At 41.3% G+C, this 17,027-nt stretch overlaps 1 protein-coding gene across 1 annotated transcript in view; it reads right to left on the reverse strand.

Annotated features, from left to right (window-relative positions):
- Positions 1 to 17,027, reverse strand: part of unc5db (unc-5 netrin receptor Db) — a 75,753-nt gene that overhangs the window by 36,643 nt on the left and 22,083 nt on the right. Inside the window, exon 2 of the mRNA XM_074670332.1 lies at positions 87 to 296. Within this exon, the coding sequence (XP_074526433.1) occupies positions 87 to 296 (210 nt within the window). The remainder of the gene's footprint in view (positions 1 to 86; positions 297 to 17,027) is intronic.

Here is a 17,027-nt window from a genome sequence, read left to right on the forward strand (position 1 = left end):
CAGAGAGGATCAGAAAATCAGTACTCAGGTGGGGAGAGACTGCTATGATGTACAAAGCTTTGGAGAGGAATGCTGGATAAACTCACCGGTGTTAAGGTCCTTATAGTCCTGGGAAAAGTGCTCACTCTGGTGAACCCATTCCCCATTGCATTTGAAAAAGATCTGTAAGGCCGGTGTCGCCAGACAGCGCAGCTTTATTGGGTTGCTCTTAATGATGTAAGCATCCTCTGGCTCCTGAATGAAACGTGGCAGAGTGCTCTGGGCTGAGGCTTCAGGCTGAGTATCTGCTGAGGCACCTAAAATAACCAACACCTCCATTAGCTCATCACTTTTATTATCAAAGAACAGTATTCAAAGTAAATTTCCCTCTGTGGACTTAGACAAGTTCTTTGGATGATTTGACCAAAATACACTATTTAACATCTTGAAACACATTTTCCACTAACACCACTACAGTAGACTGCTCTGAACAGTATTGACATTTCCAGTTCTTATGAAACTTAGTATTTATTTAACATTTTCAGTAAAGCAGTTCCCCTCGTGAAATCTGGACATAAATGAACTCTCAGTATGCGAGGTGGAAAAGAAAGAAGGCAATCACCTAAATTGTCACTGCGTAGATGAAATGCGTCTCACCATAAACACAGAAAGAGAGACAGACGTTGGTCCACTACACATTATTGTGACCCCAACATAAAGGGCAACAACGCCACCAACTTAAAGAGAGGTTATTTTACTTTTACTGTTCCCCTGGTCCCAGTGGCAGATCTACATGATTTACAGCTGAAATGAATCTCCGTTTTTCTCTCAGTGGTGTGTTCAGGAAACCCTTATTTCAGCCTCTATCTGAAATGCTTTGCTTTGGCTCCCTGCTCCACAAACCCCCTTCTTTCTGATTGGCCAGCCCTCTGAAGGCCTGTCTGGGGCTGAGCTATGAGCAGACCTTAGTGTTTGAGGCTCGCTCTTCAAACATGTCAGGGGATCCTTATATGATGATCCCCTGATTTCAGCAAGTCTCGTGAAGATCTTGTGCCATTTTTAGAAAAGACCAATTTTATCAGTTTTACAGGGATTTCTACAACACATGACTATGTAGAGGTTTGGAAATCTGCATGTTTAGTTTGAACATCAAGCTTTGTTACTGTATATCCAGGCAGTAGAGTTGAAACCAGATAAGAAAGAACTGTCATTCTTTTGTGCAATTAAAAACTTGAGGGTAACACTTTCATATTGCTTTTTTCAATATGTCCACCAGTGCTGTTCCCTTACATTAATATGTTAGCAGGAATCCAGTATAAAGGGTAAACAACAAGATTTTGATCCAGGCCGTGGTTGATCACCTCACCTCCCACCTCATTTATAAGCAGTGTTTCCCCTGAATTTACAGCCTTGTGGGGGGCGGTGACATGGTGGGCAGCGGGGGGGCCAAGCACGAGTAATGCATCTTCACGGAGAAAGCATTGGAAGATGTTTCTTGTGGTGGTTTTCCCAGCTCTCTGTCCACTACACAGAATGAGCATGTCTGTGTGTGTAAATGCATGCAAGTCTGTGCACTAGAAATCATGTGCTCTTTCATGCACGGGGAAGTTCCATGAGGAGAAATGTGAAGCCAATGATGTACAAAATACATCCCATCATGAAACTTAGATAAAGAACAAGGCTTTTTAGTCTGTTAGATTAGAAAAATAAGGTTGAGACCTGATTTATGAAAGAGGAAACTGTATATCTAAAGCCATTACATTTCTACATTCAGAGATAAATGAGAAAAAAATTCATTCATTTATTTATATATTTATCTATTTTATTTGTGTGGTTTATTGTAGTTAGTCTAGATATAAATCTATGCATTTTCTTAAAGTTTGGGATATGAGGGTTGTTTTGAAATACAGTCAAAAAAATAAAAAATAAAAAATGGACGTCTGCTTGCTCCACAAAAAATCTTCCCCTGGTGGCTGGCTGCAGTATAGATCAAAAAATCAGGCTCTCCAGTTGTTCTAGATGAGCTGTGGTCAAACTTTAAAAAATTAATACACCTTGTAGAAAAGTTTTTCACGTCCGATTATTCTGGTGATTCGAAGTAATTACTTGTCTGTCATGTATTCAAGTCCTCTATTTTTCTGAAAAAAAGTTTCATTTTTATTAGTTATAAGAGGTTGACAACAAGGTTTTACATCACATTTAATGATGAATGACAGCTGCCGTTATTGTGCATTTTTTTTCGGGGATTGTAAAATATGACCGGAGGTAGAGTCAAGAAGTGATCAGACTCTTGGAAAAAAAAAAAAAATATATATATATATATATATATATATATATATTATTGTTGTCACCCAGCTCCACTCAGATTCTCCCAGAGTCCCTCATCGTCTCTACTGCACAGACTCTGGCTGCAATTCCTGCCAATGGCTGCACCTGTGACGGCGGAATTTTGGCTTCAAAACCGTACAATGATAAAAGGTGGAGCCACACTGCCCACTCTATATACAGTCTATGGGCAGAACTTCTGAAACTCTAATCTGGTTTGCGTTTTTAAAACCTGACTTTAGGATAAATTTGGGCCTCACATACCAGATCCCTTCGAGCTCTAAAGGTTTAGACAATAAGGGCAAAAGGTGTCCATGTCCATTCCATCCCTGTGACCCTCTCAGATCATATTCCCATCACTGCAGCTCAGCTAATAAGCTATTCAAAGCAGTAAAAGCCTGAGAAAGCTATTATGGTCCTCCATCAAATCCAATTCTGCCCCCTTGAATCAAATCAGCCCTCTCACCCACGCGTTCAGTCAGTGCTGTCCTTGTTAAACAGGTAAATGAATGAATGCAGGTGTAAAAAGAGGCAACACATAAAACAAACAGGCAGAAGGGAAATAAATGAAGAAGTACGCTGACATCAGCAACCTGCAGGGCAGGTGATGTCAGCAGACCTCTTCAGGATGCTTTTATGTTACTGTCGATACATGACCACATGTTTTTAACAACTCATGATGCATCATGTCTGTTTCTCCTCCTGTACAAATACTCAGCACATCTAAAAGGAGCAGATTATTGGATAAAGCTGACAGGTAGTTTCCCGTAGTTCTGACAGGTGCTCATAAATATCAGCCTCAATAAAGAAAACGACTCGATGCAAAGCATTCATTGATTTTAACACTGCCTCTGAAAGTCTCTCACCCTTTTTGCTGCTGCTTTTTTCCCCTGACTGAATAGGAGTCTGTGCAGACGACCTGCAGCTCATAAATGGCCTTAGTATCATTTCACAAATACCATAGAGACACAGATGATATGACAGTGGTACGAACACTTTAGGACTGAGGTAGTGCGAGTTTTACTGTGTCAGTCACTGAGCCTGAAAGAAAAATCCCAGACCTTAAAGTTGACTGTCTACGTCTTCTTTAGAAACAAGCTTCATGAACCATGAAAATTGACATGTCAAACACATACTACCATCATAACGTATTATTTTTAAGTAAGTTCTTGGGTATTGGGCAATAAATGAGCTCAGCCAGTGGCAGACAAAATGATTTGGTAACCCATTACAAGGATTTTTATGTTCCACTTTTGCCATATTGAACTGCACAAAAAAACAACTGCTCTCAGACAAAGTACTACATCAATAACAAGTCAAGAGTGATTCAGGTTGGCTGTGAGCAGTTATATGTTAGTTCAAAACAAGCTCAAAGTTCAGTTCACACAGATTTTTAAAGACTTTATTTTTATTTCACTAACTGTACTTCATTTTTCACCAGCATTAAGACAATATGCTGTAAAATAAAGCTGTTTCAACTGTTTTAAACAGTTTTAAGTCCAAAAAGGAACTAATGCAGCCTTTTCTCACACTTTTATTCATTTAAACATCACCTTATTGTGTCTTACTGAAGAATTGTTGCCAGGCGCCGCCCCATTGTGGCTGCCTGTTGCAGCAGCTCTTCCTTCCTTGTCAGTTTCTTGTAAGTTTTTCATCTGTTTTTTCATAATTTTTGTGTTTAGAGTGGATCATTACTTTGTATGGTTAATTTGGTCGTCGTGGTTGTCTATTTTTTCTTCTGTGTTTGTCTGGAGATCCTATATGCAACCATGGCTGCATTGTTTACATGTGAAACAACCTGTTAGTAGCCTGTAGCATGTCAATGCTAACTGATACAAGGCCTGATGTTTCCCACAAGGTGAGGAGAAGGAGATGAGGACGACATGCTGGTTCTCAGGTGGTGTGATTTAAGAAGTGACGACATCCACCTGTCCTTCCATCCATTGTTACTGGGAATGTAAAGTTTATCTCCAGTAAGATGGACAAGCTAGCCATGCTAACCCAGCACCAGTGGAGGCTGGCCGACTGGAGAATGATGGACAAGCTGTCATCTATTTTCTTATGGACATTTTTGCACTTTCTATACTGTTACGTTTCTGCAAGTCGTCACATGAAGGACAGGGGTCACGGACAAGGAAACTAACAAAAAGAAAATCTGCACCTTTTTCAAACATAAATAAGCCTCTGGGTTCTAAATGGTGGAGTGGAGGTATGACTCCCCACAACCACCCACTGATTCTACCAAAAGAGTAGACAAACGTAAAAATAGGCTTTTAGCAATAGTGGAGTTGCTTGGTGGGGGGTTAACACTGAATGAAAAATTCTCCTAAGAGATTAAATCTCACAACTCTTGTATTAAAAACACTTCCCTCAAAGACGGACAAACACACACCCTCTCACATCACTCATCTCACACAAACCAAAAGAAAACCAACTGAAGGTGTTGGCTCTTTGGTGTCACACACTAAAATGAGGGAAAGAGCCTCCTTTTAAAACCTACCTCGGCTGATGAGCACCAGCTGGGTGCACTGAGAACAGGTGAGCTGAGTGAGAGGCTCGTTAGGAGTGCTTGAGGTCAGAAACTACCTTCTTATGTAACACACTTTCTTACTTTTGTTTTTTTGATTGCTGCTGTGACTCCTGTATTTCTCCCAAGGATAAATAAAGTATTTTCTGTTCTATTCAATTGTAATTTATTCCCTAGTAACACAGAATATAAAGAGAACGTTATCCTTTGGGTCTCTAGAGGTTTGTTAGAACCAAACTAAGATCTAACGTTTGGAGAATGTTCTCCATTGGTTACACAAAAACTTGTTGAAGCTTGACGTTCCCTATACCAATACGAAAAATTTTCCAGCACAGGTGCTAAAAAAACAAAAACAAGCCATGGCTTGTTTTTGTGGTGATCGTGTGTGCTGATGAGGCTCCTTTTGCATTGATATTGAACACTTAGGGCTACTAATTTGCACGAAGACTATGCAAAGTGCCCGTTTAGGTGACAATTCAAGGCTAGATGGGAAATTCCATACAACTGTGTTCCTAATTAGAATGGCTTCAGAAACTGATATTTACAGTTTCTGAAGCCACACACACATCAATATGATGTGTGTGTGTTAAAGATCTTTAAAGTAAATATCTTTACTTTAAATTTAAACTCTACCACAGGCAACCTTTAAAGGAACCATTTTGCCTCATATTTCACCTGGGTTGGTTATGTTTTGAGGAGAGTTTGTCTGTTTGTTTTAACAGCCTGAAACAGTCCGTACCAAGTTGCTTCACCAGGAAGCTTAGGAACTTGGAAGAAGTGGACTGTTAAAAGGCTACAGAGCTGCACCAGTTTGCCCTGTACACAAGAAAAATTGTGCTCAAGGACATCCTCTCCAGGCTGCTTTAAAGGCACTTCATGGCTTTCAGTGTAGCACTGAACATTTGGTTTCTCCCAACCTGGTAAACTACTTGGCACAGCTGAAATGTCTGGTTTGATCAGGAAGAAGACCTCCTATTCAAGTTGCCGAAAGGCTCTCTGAGATGAAACAGGGTCCTAGCAGCACAGTTCTGGCGCCAAAAAAGAAGCTCAAATGACCAAACAATGTTTACATCGTGTCAGGTGATAAATGCTGTGAGGCCATCAAGGAGAGGAATGACTTGGTTTTGTGCAAGGTGTATGAGAAGGTGGACCCTCTTTTCACAGACACTTGTGACTCAAGAATCATTGGGTGCTCCAGAGTCAAAAGCCGCGTTTCCACCAAGCAGTCCGGGTCGGTTCGTCTCGATACGGTGCGCTTTTAGCGGCGTTTCCACCGACTCACCCCGTGACGGATCCCTTAAAACCGAGACGAGCCGTCCCACTTTTTTGGGACCCTTTCGTATGGGTGCCAGACTGAACCGATCCGCTCTCGGGAGGTGGAGCAACACACTGCAGACGGTTGATTGGTGAAAAGAATCGTCACTTACCCCGACAGCGGCTGCATTTCTCCTGGCGGCTCACAGACTTCTCTGAAACGAAGCTTGATTGCACTTTGTAACAGAGAGTTTCATGAAAATCACAGAGAGGACGAAATGCTGCATGTCTTCCATCTGTGCTCTTTGTTTACAGTGTCACGTTTTCTTCTTTGTTGGATTTAATCGCGGGGTAAGCTGCTACGGCGTCGCGCTATTGTTTACCAGCTGTGGCTTCCGGCATCCGGCTTACACGCCGCCCACCACGAGAGGGCACAGTTTGCTGTGGAAACGCAAACGGGATGAGACTTAACTGTCCCAAACCGTACTGAACCGACCCAGACTGCTTGGTGGAAACGTGGCTAAAGAGAGAGATTGTCCCATGAAGCTGGTGCCAAGATGTGAACTCACAAAGCAAGCGTTGATGATTGAAGAGCCACATAAAAACACCAATGTTTTCTTAACAGTCCTGCATGATTTTTAGGACTCAGACTCAGATATCATTCTATTTTGGCAAAGGTAAAGGGGCTTACTGTGCCCACCTGTTAAAAATTATACCCTGCTAATGTGTGATTCTTGTGTTTAAGAAGTTGACTGACATTGCTATGGTTCTGTTTTTTTTCACAGATCTAAAGAAAAGTTACTTCTCAGAAGCACCATACATTGTCTGACTACTTTCATTAGTGCAATCCCTATTGCTCTTTTTGCCCTGTTTTTTATTTCTTTTTTTATTTTGCCACTGTTTAAAAAGTGTAATCCATGTTGCTTTATTTTTACTTGCCAAGCATCCTAAGGAAGCTAGACTCATTAGAGGCCTCATTCCTTACTTACACCGCCAGAGCTGACTCTGAGGCACCTGCTCCTCCGGGAGAAGATTTGCTTAATTCTCCTTGTATGACAGTCGGGGAGCTGGAGGAGCTGGACCAGAGTCTTGCTCAACCTGAGAGCAGGAACAAAATGGTAATTATATGTCCCCAATGATACTGAGCAGATGTATTCTACAAGATTAGAGTAAAGGCACTCTTAATTGTGTTTATTGTATATTTGTTATTACAGCAAGAATCCCTGGGGACCTTGGGAGGGTCCAACCTTGGGTCAGCCATCCGACGTATACTGCGTCAGGTGGCAACAAATGATGTACTGAGCCAGTACAGCCTGCGAGGAAGGCGAGCTAAAAAGGCCTTCCAGCAGCTCAACCTATGTAGGATTATAACAGGCAAGTGTTATTACTTTGTTCACATCACCTTTATACCAAGCTTGACTGACAAGGAAATGATGTATAACTTAACATCCCCTTTTACTTCTACCTTAGCGGCCTGTGTAAAAAAATTCCCCAGCCGGAAGGTGGCGGAAATCGAGGACTGCATTGGGCAGGTGCTCAAGTTCGCCCCCCACAGACGGTAAATTGGAATCTGTGTAAAAAAAATTCTTGTTGGTAAATGTTCAAAATACTGAAATGATTTAAAAAATAACCTGTGGTGATCACAAAATGAGGGATGGGAGTATGTTTTGTCATGCTTTTTGTGAACTTGTGCTCAAGACTATTTCTTTCATCTTTTTAGGCCAGCTGACAAAGAAGGAGACCCCCCAAACAAGTCACCGATTTTTGCTCTTTTTCCCTTTTAAAAAAAAAAAATTGATCTCAATAGCTGAGATGTTTTTGCTTATTTTTTTAAATTATTTATAATATATTTTTCTATCTTTCAACCTTAAATTGTAATTTTAATTTTTTTTTTTTCATTTTGGTATTTAGATTCGTATTGTTATTTGTATTTTATATTGTTGTTTTTATTTCATATTGAAATAAAAAGTGTTTTATCAAATCTGCCAGCTTATTCATTTCTTACAATGTGCTCATGTACAGTTAGGTACAGTTAATAAATTTGTTATTAAAAGCATAATAATATAACAAAAGGTAACCAAAACATTCCCCAAAGGTTAGGGAAAGGTTCTAAAAAAATTATAACATTGGGCAAACGTTGTAGGAACCAAAAATGTAACCAACACAGTACGTTTAAAGAATGTAATGCAAACTTTCCATGGGAACGTAGGGGCAACCTGAAATCAAACCCAAAGACACCCTTCAGGGAACGTCAGAGCTTTTGTTCCTAAAGCATTCTGGGAATGAAAAATTTGTTAGTAGGATTGTATTCTATTCTATTCTAACCTCCAATGCTTCAATTCCATATTAACTAAAATTTTATCAGTCCTAAAAAACTCTTGGCCGATTGCAGCTACAACAACAACGCGTTGGCACAGCAGACCATTAGTGTGTCCCAAATCGCATACTTCCATACTGTGTACTCAAAATTTTCAAATTGAGTGTACTAAGCATACTACATACTCACTGGCTTAGTGCGCAAATTTTGAGGGTGTAGTGCTGTCCCAAATCGCATACTGCCGAGCGCCGTACTTACCGGGAATGATGACATGATGTCGACCTCTTCTTCTTCTACGTCTAATTGGGACCGGCTTCCAGCGCGTCTCCGCCAAACACCGCCACTATTTGCCAGCAAATTTTCAAACCCTTTTCAGTAGTATATCAAACACTGCTAATAACACGATCAGCGGTGTAGAGTTTATTAATGGGGGTCGGTGCAGCTGACTGAAGCTACCAAGAGAGCTACCGGGGCGCTGTGGCAGTTAAAATACATCCACAAATTAAATGTCTGAGTGGTGCTTCTGGTCATGTATTCACTGTGCAGGGTCTAACCCGCTTGTTATTATATTTACCTGGTTCACCGGGTAATGCTAGGGCCCCGGTAACTGTTAGCCTAATGAGCTTTGGCATTTGAGATAGCTGTAAGCTCAACTAGCATTAGCATAGCCCAGTGTTTCTCAATCCTGGTCCTGGGGACCCCCTGCCCTGCATGTTTTAGATGTTACCTCACTCCAGCACACCTGATTCAAATGAATGGCTCTTTATCAGGCTCGAGCAGAGCTTGATGGCGAGCTGATCATTTGAATCAGGTGTGTTGGAGTCGGGTAACATCTAAAACATGCAGGGCAGGGGGTCCCCAGGACCAGATTTGAGAAACACTGGCAAAGCCTATCATTCGCAGAACAAAACAAACAAAAACAAGTTACACCACATACACAACGTCAACAGCTGATGGTGCTTGGTGGAAACAACACGTGTAAAAAACAACATCAATAAGTTACATTTATACATTGCTGCCAGAGGAGGAAATGAGTGCGTTAAGTGTCCACAGCTGCATACTCAAAATCCGGGCCGATTTGAGTACATCATCCTGGTACTTTTGCATACTCATTTCTTGCATACTATGCATACTGTTTTTCATTTTGACGCAGTATACTCAAAATTTTGAGTATTTGAGTATGGAAGTATGCGATTTGGGACGCACTACATGTGTACGAGTTGGAAAGAAGAAGCTGAAAAGGGGCAAGAGGGCAAGAGGGCCGGATGGCTAGCTCAGCTAAATCGGTGGCTAGCAAGCCACTGATTCTGTCCCTCTTTCTGCCCAACATTTAGTCCCTGGATGACAAAACAGACCTGCTATGCCTGAGATGAGGAGCTGCTCTATGCAGCTTTAGTTTCACTTTTTATTTTTATATTTCAATGTTCAGTTTTATGTTTTTATTTTTACATAAGATCTCTTCTTTTATCATTGTTTATATATTTTTCTTAAATGTTTATCATAAAAAACATACGCATAAAAACGGGACCTTGAGGGTGCTTTGGCTACCCATGTGTAAACGTGTGCTAGAATGACATTAGAGCTTCTTGAGTCTTGAATCACTCCTGAACATCAATGAACTATAGGCAGATATTCAGTTTAAAGGCCAAAAAAACTGCAATCAGACACAATAACAGACCTCCAAGCCAGATACAGAAACCTGTCATTCATATCAAGAACAACCTGCTAAAGCCTGAATGATCCCTACCAGGAGAAAACAGCTGCAAATGCAAAAAACAATGCATCTTTAAGAATTCAAGCAATAGCCAAAAGCAAACACAACAATGAAAACATGCTGCTAACGAGAAAGGAGAGCCGAAATAACTGTGTCAACAGAAGACAGGCTCTAAACACAAAAATCGTGCAAAATCAAAACACATAAGATCAAATCATCTTCAAATTGAAGCTGGAAAACAGGAGCACTCCAGACCTATTGGGGGGCGCTGGGTAATACAACATAAATTGATGATTGAGAAAAATAAGTTGATAAATTTCAAATATTCATCTGTAAGATGAAAAGTTAAAACCTCTGGTTATCTGTTGTTCAAATAAACCAAACAAGTTAAATTGAAAAATAGAGTCTGACTGACAGGTTGCTTAATGGAAACAAAGAGTAAATGAAAAGATCTGCCTAAGGGGCAACAAAAATGCCTATGTAGTTTGTTTTTAAAATCTTTACAACCATTTGAGACATAGCTTTTGTCTTCTTATATCTCTTAAGAAGACAGTTTTATGGTCTTGAAAGGTAAATGTGGCTCATAGCTTGTAAGACAAACACAATATTCACAGTGAACTGTTTGAAGGTCACTGAAGATGAACTTACACAGTTGAGATATAAGACTAGTAGGAGTAGGAGAGATGTCAGGCTCAGTGATCTCCCCAGCTCTGCAGACCAGTGTGGGGGAGTCAGTGAAATCAGCAAGAACTCCACTGGGCCACTGTGAGTAGCTTCAACCAGTTACAGCCAGGAAGCTAGTGGCTCAGCTAGGCTAACACTATAGAAAGGAGTTTTCTACCTGGCTGACAGGCACAGATTTGAGAGGATATTTCCTTTATTAACTCACCGCCTGCAGCCACACAGGAAAAGAAAAAGTTGTTTGCTTTAAGCCAACATCCTGTAAGAGTGCATGCTTCAGAGTAAAACTTGTTACAATACTCCTAATTAATCTTAAAGGTTGAACAATAAGAGTTGTTATGCTACCTCACGTGTTCACCGTCAGACAGCTGGTGAGGCTGCAGCTTTGAAGCTGAGCCCCTCTGTGATTACAGAGCGTAGATCTGGAGCTATGTCAGTTTAAGGTGGTTTCTGTTAGATCCTCCTGTTACACCTGATTCCCACGAAGCCTTACAAGCCTGATCGACTGAGACAGCTTGTATCTGTTATTGACAGACTGCTGCACACAAATGTAGGGATAATGAAGAGAGAGAGAGGGAGGCAGAGGAGAAGAAAATCCTTCTGACAGGTCGGCTCAGTTATCCTATTTCTGCTCAGTTGGAGCTGGGTTGCTACGTATTATTTGAAGATATTTCTTGTTGCATTAAGAGCAGATTTTGCTGTTCATTTTCCTTCCTGCATCAAAACAAACATTAATGTAAATAGTCGATGGACTGTTGTTATATAGTGCTTTCTATAATCATCTGTCCAATGGAGGCACCTGTTGGATTACACTGCTCATGCAGCATTCACACCACATTCATGCACGCAGGGCATGTGATCAAACCCTAAACCTTTTTGCTGAGAGATGACCAACTCTACGACCAAGGCAGAGCTGCATCATCCACCCTTTATAACCTCAAACTTCCATACATACTTTTATCCAACATCAAGTCTAATGTTGTATAAAGGAGGATTTCAAATGTGCCTTTAAGATGTTAGTGTACACAGACAGGTGAGCACCCAGTCTGTAAACAGACCAAAGGCCTGGGCCTGTATGCAAGTTCAGTCATCAAACAAACAGGGCCATTAGTCCTAAGGATCTGTTACAGAACGGCCCGTTTGCCCGCAGCGTTAGTCGCTTGCACGACTGCAAATAATCGGCCAGTTAACTAATTACACCATGAAACAGATGCAGGTGTACATTACGTCATAGTTAAGGGGAACCTACTGCTCCTGGAAATTCCATCAAACAAACTCAAACTGCGCATATCTACCTCATAAACAGCAATAAACCTGACAAGTGGTAACAGTGTGACTGAGGGAAGATCAAGAAAAACACTTTTTAGCTGGAGAAATTGAGATTTTATTACAAGAATACACAAACAGCTGTTATCAGTGAGTCAATCATGTAAACAAAGAGAAAGAGAAAGTTTGTCCATCTTGAACAGAGTAAATGCATGTGGTGCTTCCGAGCGCACAGTAGAAAACCTCAAAAATAAAACCAGCAATATAAAAGCTGTTTGGCAGAGCAAGCGCCATAGCAATGCCCCAGAACCTTGATGAATAACTTTTAAAGCAGTTTATGAACCCCAACATTTCATCACACACACATTTTGAAGGACCCAGATGTATAAAATCAAACTTGTAAAACTGACGGCAGTGAGCCTTGCTGGTTTGGGACTTCGATTGTCTCCCTTATCTCATCTGTTTGCTGAAAAAATGTTGTGTCTCCTAAATCTTTCCAAAGGATTGTCAGCTGTCATCTAAAATGGCAACACATTGCACCATGTCTGCCTTTAAACAGCCGAACAGGTGCTGTAATCCTGCCGTTAGTGCCTGTAATTGTGGGGTATGCCTCTATTAAATTTAACGCTTTTCCCAGCTGTTAACCTGGCCCATTCATACCGCTAATCAATTAGTATAACCGGTCCGTTTTCTGGCTGGTCATGCATATGGGCCCTCACCTTTTACAACATCCTAACTTGTAAGGATGGGTTGAGTTCAGAATTTCCAATATGGCTCTGATATGCTTCAAAACTCTGTATGAGAAAGCAATGGGTGACATCATGTATTCTACATCCAGATGTTAAAAATCATGTTCTGACTCTGGCCCAACACTATGACCTCCATATCATCGGATTGATTGTCCTCTTCCGTCCAACAGAGCTAAACCCCTGCACCACCCTCCATGCCTCTAGAGACCTCAGTCACCTCCACGCCAGAACTGATCACTGCGCCTTCACAGCAACTAACCACTGTGATGCCCTCCTCTGTTGTCACCAATGTTCAGGGGAATAAATCCACAACTAGGACAGACAAACACATCCACACAAACAAAAAAAACAAACAACAAAACAATCCAGGATCATTTCATTGGTGTCTGCAAAGATCTTGAAATTGGCAACACAAAGCGTAGCTTCTCTGTCCCAGTACACATCCAAAACAAAACCAGGCTCAATAAACACAAAGTACAGTACGAGCTGGAGGAACTCAGACACTATCACTCTTTGGCAGTAAGAGGAGGATGATCATCCAAACACTGTGAGCACATCTGTTCCCTACAGCACTGTGCTGAGACAGCAACAGATTAAATCTGGACTGTAATGGTGGAGTTATAGGTTTTTAGGAGGAATGAGAGTTTTTTCAAAAGACATAATACTGACTGCTTTCAGACACTCCTTAACAGCTCTGCTTTTCTATCTATGAGCAAACTTTGAGTCATTGTATCTGCCATAGAAGAGTCATGGTTACCCACAACAGAGCGGACAACACATGATGTTGTCCTTGAGCCAGAACAAAGCTGTCATGCTTACACTAAACAATAGCGAACAACATTTATTTGAAGTCCAGTTACTGAAGTGGTAATAGTCAGGAAAAGAGATTTTCTTCAGCGGTTCATTTTCATCTGAACTTTGGGCAATTTCATTTTATCTCTAGAAGAAAGTAAAAAAGATACATGTTCTACTCAAGTCCAGAGTCTTGATTTTGTGAATCCAGATGCAGTGCTCCCTCGAGGTGTGCGTTCTGTAGGTGCATCATCATCGGGGAACACAAACCTGATTAAAGACAACAGGCTGGTCTTCTACTGCAGCAGAGTGTTAAAGATTTGAATGAACTGATTAAGTTCTGGAAAGTCCATCGGTCAACTGGGCTTTGAATGGCATCAAGAATCCACCTGGCTCCATAGCAGCACACCTGATCACAGGAAGGTTGCAGGCAGCCATACTCGATCGTTCTTCGAGCAGTACTCTGGATAAACTAGATCAGACAAGGGGAACTCTCCCTTCAGACCTGAACTTGGCTCTACCAGGGAGAGGTGGATGGCCAAGTGGGCAGGACAGCTTAGGTAACAATTAGGTTACATTTGCATGCTCCTCCATCATAGAGGACTTGTGTCTAAAGACATGTTTGACACCTGGCTATGAAGACTTATAAAGACAAACTAAAGCTTTAGCAGAGCGACCATTCCAGTTCACTTCCCACCGTAATGAAGGAGATAAGTAATACATCAAAAATAAATCATAAAATCCTTTACAAAATGTGTGATCTTGCACATGGAAGATTTACTTTAAAATGTGTGAATTACTTCCTGTATTACATGGGCGTGACTAGTTGTTACCTGAAACACAGAGAAGGGTTAGAAATATGTTTGTTGCTAATTGTGTGCTGTTCTAACAGATTAAAAGTTATAAAGGTCATGTAGCAATCTGACTTCTATTCCTCTTACAGAAGATTTTAGTTTCAGTGATTACTTTTTTTTTGCTTTGCATATTCCAGTTAATAAATTCACATGCTGACGCCTACAAACACGAACCAGCCCCAAAATGTGAAGAGAAATGCATGATAATGTTGTCACATTGCTGACAGATCATTGTTTCTCATCACCATGGTGAAATGACACAGGACCAGAAAAATAAACAAGAGGATTCGTGTAAATTACATGTCTGCTGGTAAGAAAAACTAATTTGGACACAAAGTGTTGTTTCCAACCCTCCTCCTCCTGGATTTTGTCACTGTGTCAGATTGATGCTGACAAGTATCATGAAAAATGATGAAACTGACAGAAATCTCCTGTAGCGTCACAGAATTGACCTCATCTAACCACTAGGGGGTGTGAACTACAAGGCAGATCTATTGCTCTCTGTTTCAATTTGATCACTTTGCTCTTTGGAGCTGTGAGCGTGACAGTATAGATAAACTGGGTCACAAGGATGGACCAAATCCCTGACCTTCAAATGGAAAGTGGATTCAGCCACCACTGCCCCACAAGAGGACATATCTGGGTTACGGTGGTGATGAATGCCCATCCAATAGTCACATCACAGCATGTGTGGTATAAATCACACAACCTGTAACCCAGAGAGGAGCTACTTTTTTGCCAATTAAAGGTGTGTTATTTTTTAATCATTTAGCACAGTCTCCTGTTGTCGAAATGAAATGTTCTCACCATGTTTCAGTCTAATAATATTTGAATAAATCTCCAGAGGAGGTGTTAAACCAGCTCTAAACCGGTTTGTTGTGATTTCCCGAAATCCCAACAAACCCTCCTCACCCTATCCCTCTCTTCTGCCAGGTGTACCGACACAAATAAAGCATCATGCTACACTAACAACTCTTGAGCATCCCAGAAACATGGCTGACAGCACAACCCAGCTATTTGTCTGAACCTGTTTTTCATACTGTTACACACCACTCAAGGCAGTCCTGTGATGTTAACAGCTATCCACAACATAGCAGTAAAATGACAGGAAAAACCCTTAACAACCAAAACACAGAAGATTTACCAAGACAGTAAGCAGAACATGGAAAACTTAAACTGACACAACAGAAAAGGATCAATTCCCCAATAGGAGACACAGCAGGCCCTAACAGTCAATGTACACCAGATGTGCTCTGTCATGACATCAGATCAGGCAAGTTTCTATCCAAATCACTGTGTCAACTCACACTGGATCCACTCTGTTGTGGTCCCGCTGCATCCCTGCTCCAGCAGATCGCAGCAGATATGCAAGCATCTAATTTTGCTGGATGCTGGTGACGCATCACTTACAAAAATTATATTGAGCAGGACAGGAAGTAGCTCACGGAAACCACCTAAAAACAGCCAGTGACTTTCAAAATAAAACAAACCATGTCAAAAACAGATCACTTTTAGCTTGACTACAACAACACACTGACATGAGCACAGCCAGGCCAGGAGTCAACAGGTTTGAGGTTTTATAGCCCAGTATGAACAAGGAAAAGATTAAGGAGGGAAGCGTGGAAACTCCTTTTCTTGTGATACCAGCTGTCCAACAGACCTGCAACATGCTGGACTGAACAAACAGCTGGTGTGAGTAGATGGGAGAGCATGCAGTCAACACGTAATAGAGAAGAGCTGGACAAGAGACTCATCTGGTGTATTACCAGTGTTAAAGGTCCAATATTGTCACTTTATCAAAAATTCACTGTATTTAATCTTTTAGTCAAATTTGTGGGTCTTTGGCTTTCCTCCCAGCCCACAAAATGTGATTTTAATGACAAAACCTGTGTGTAGTAGTGCTTGTGAATGTAAAATCCTGACCTAAAACGAGCTGTTTCGATTTTGAGGATTTGCCGACGTCAGCCATTCCCTTTTTTGACCAATCAGGAGCAAGTCTGACCTGATTGGTCCACCGGAGCAGACAGCCCAGAACCCCCTCCCCGCCCACATCCCTCCCCGCTGCTGGAGAGAAATCTCTCCAGCCACATAGTTCCATGCACAAGCTTCCAATCTCGGAAGAAGACAAGTCTAAGTGACTAGAGTTCATTTATCAAGGAAATGTACCAGCAGATGTAAGAGCTTTTCCTCAGTGTCCCCCCTGTCTCTATGATAGCTTCAGGATGCTAACTTTAGCTGCGGTTAGCCTGTTGTTTTAGCCTGTAATGTTACAGTAAACGAGCTTCGCTGTTTTCTAAACATTGTGCACTCGGAGCTCGTGGCGCTGCTCTCAGTGACGTGGAAGAGCGGGGCGGTATCAGCGGTGGCTCATTTACATATGAAGGTCACGCCCACTAAATCAGAGCGTTCTGAACAGAGGGGCTATGAGAGCCTGGAAACAATGCTGCTGTGCTTGATTTATTGACTTTTTGGACCAAAACATGTTACTACCATTTCATGAAGACATCGATGATCCATATTAAACTGCAGAAAAGGAGCAGAATATGGGACCTTTAAACAAAATGTGACA

The sequence above is a fragment of the Halichoeres trimaculatus genome, unplaced genomic scaffold (genome assembly GCF_033239565.1).
Source record: "Halichoeres trimaculatus isolate MK-OKI-2021-1 unplaced genomic scaffold, fHalTri1.1 fHalTri1_scaffold_5, whole genome shotgun sequence".
Taxonomy (NCBI): domain Eukaryota; kingdom Metazoa; phylum Chordata; class Actinopteri; order Labriformes; family Labridae; genus Halichoeres; species Halichoeres trimaculatus.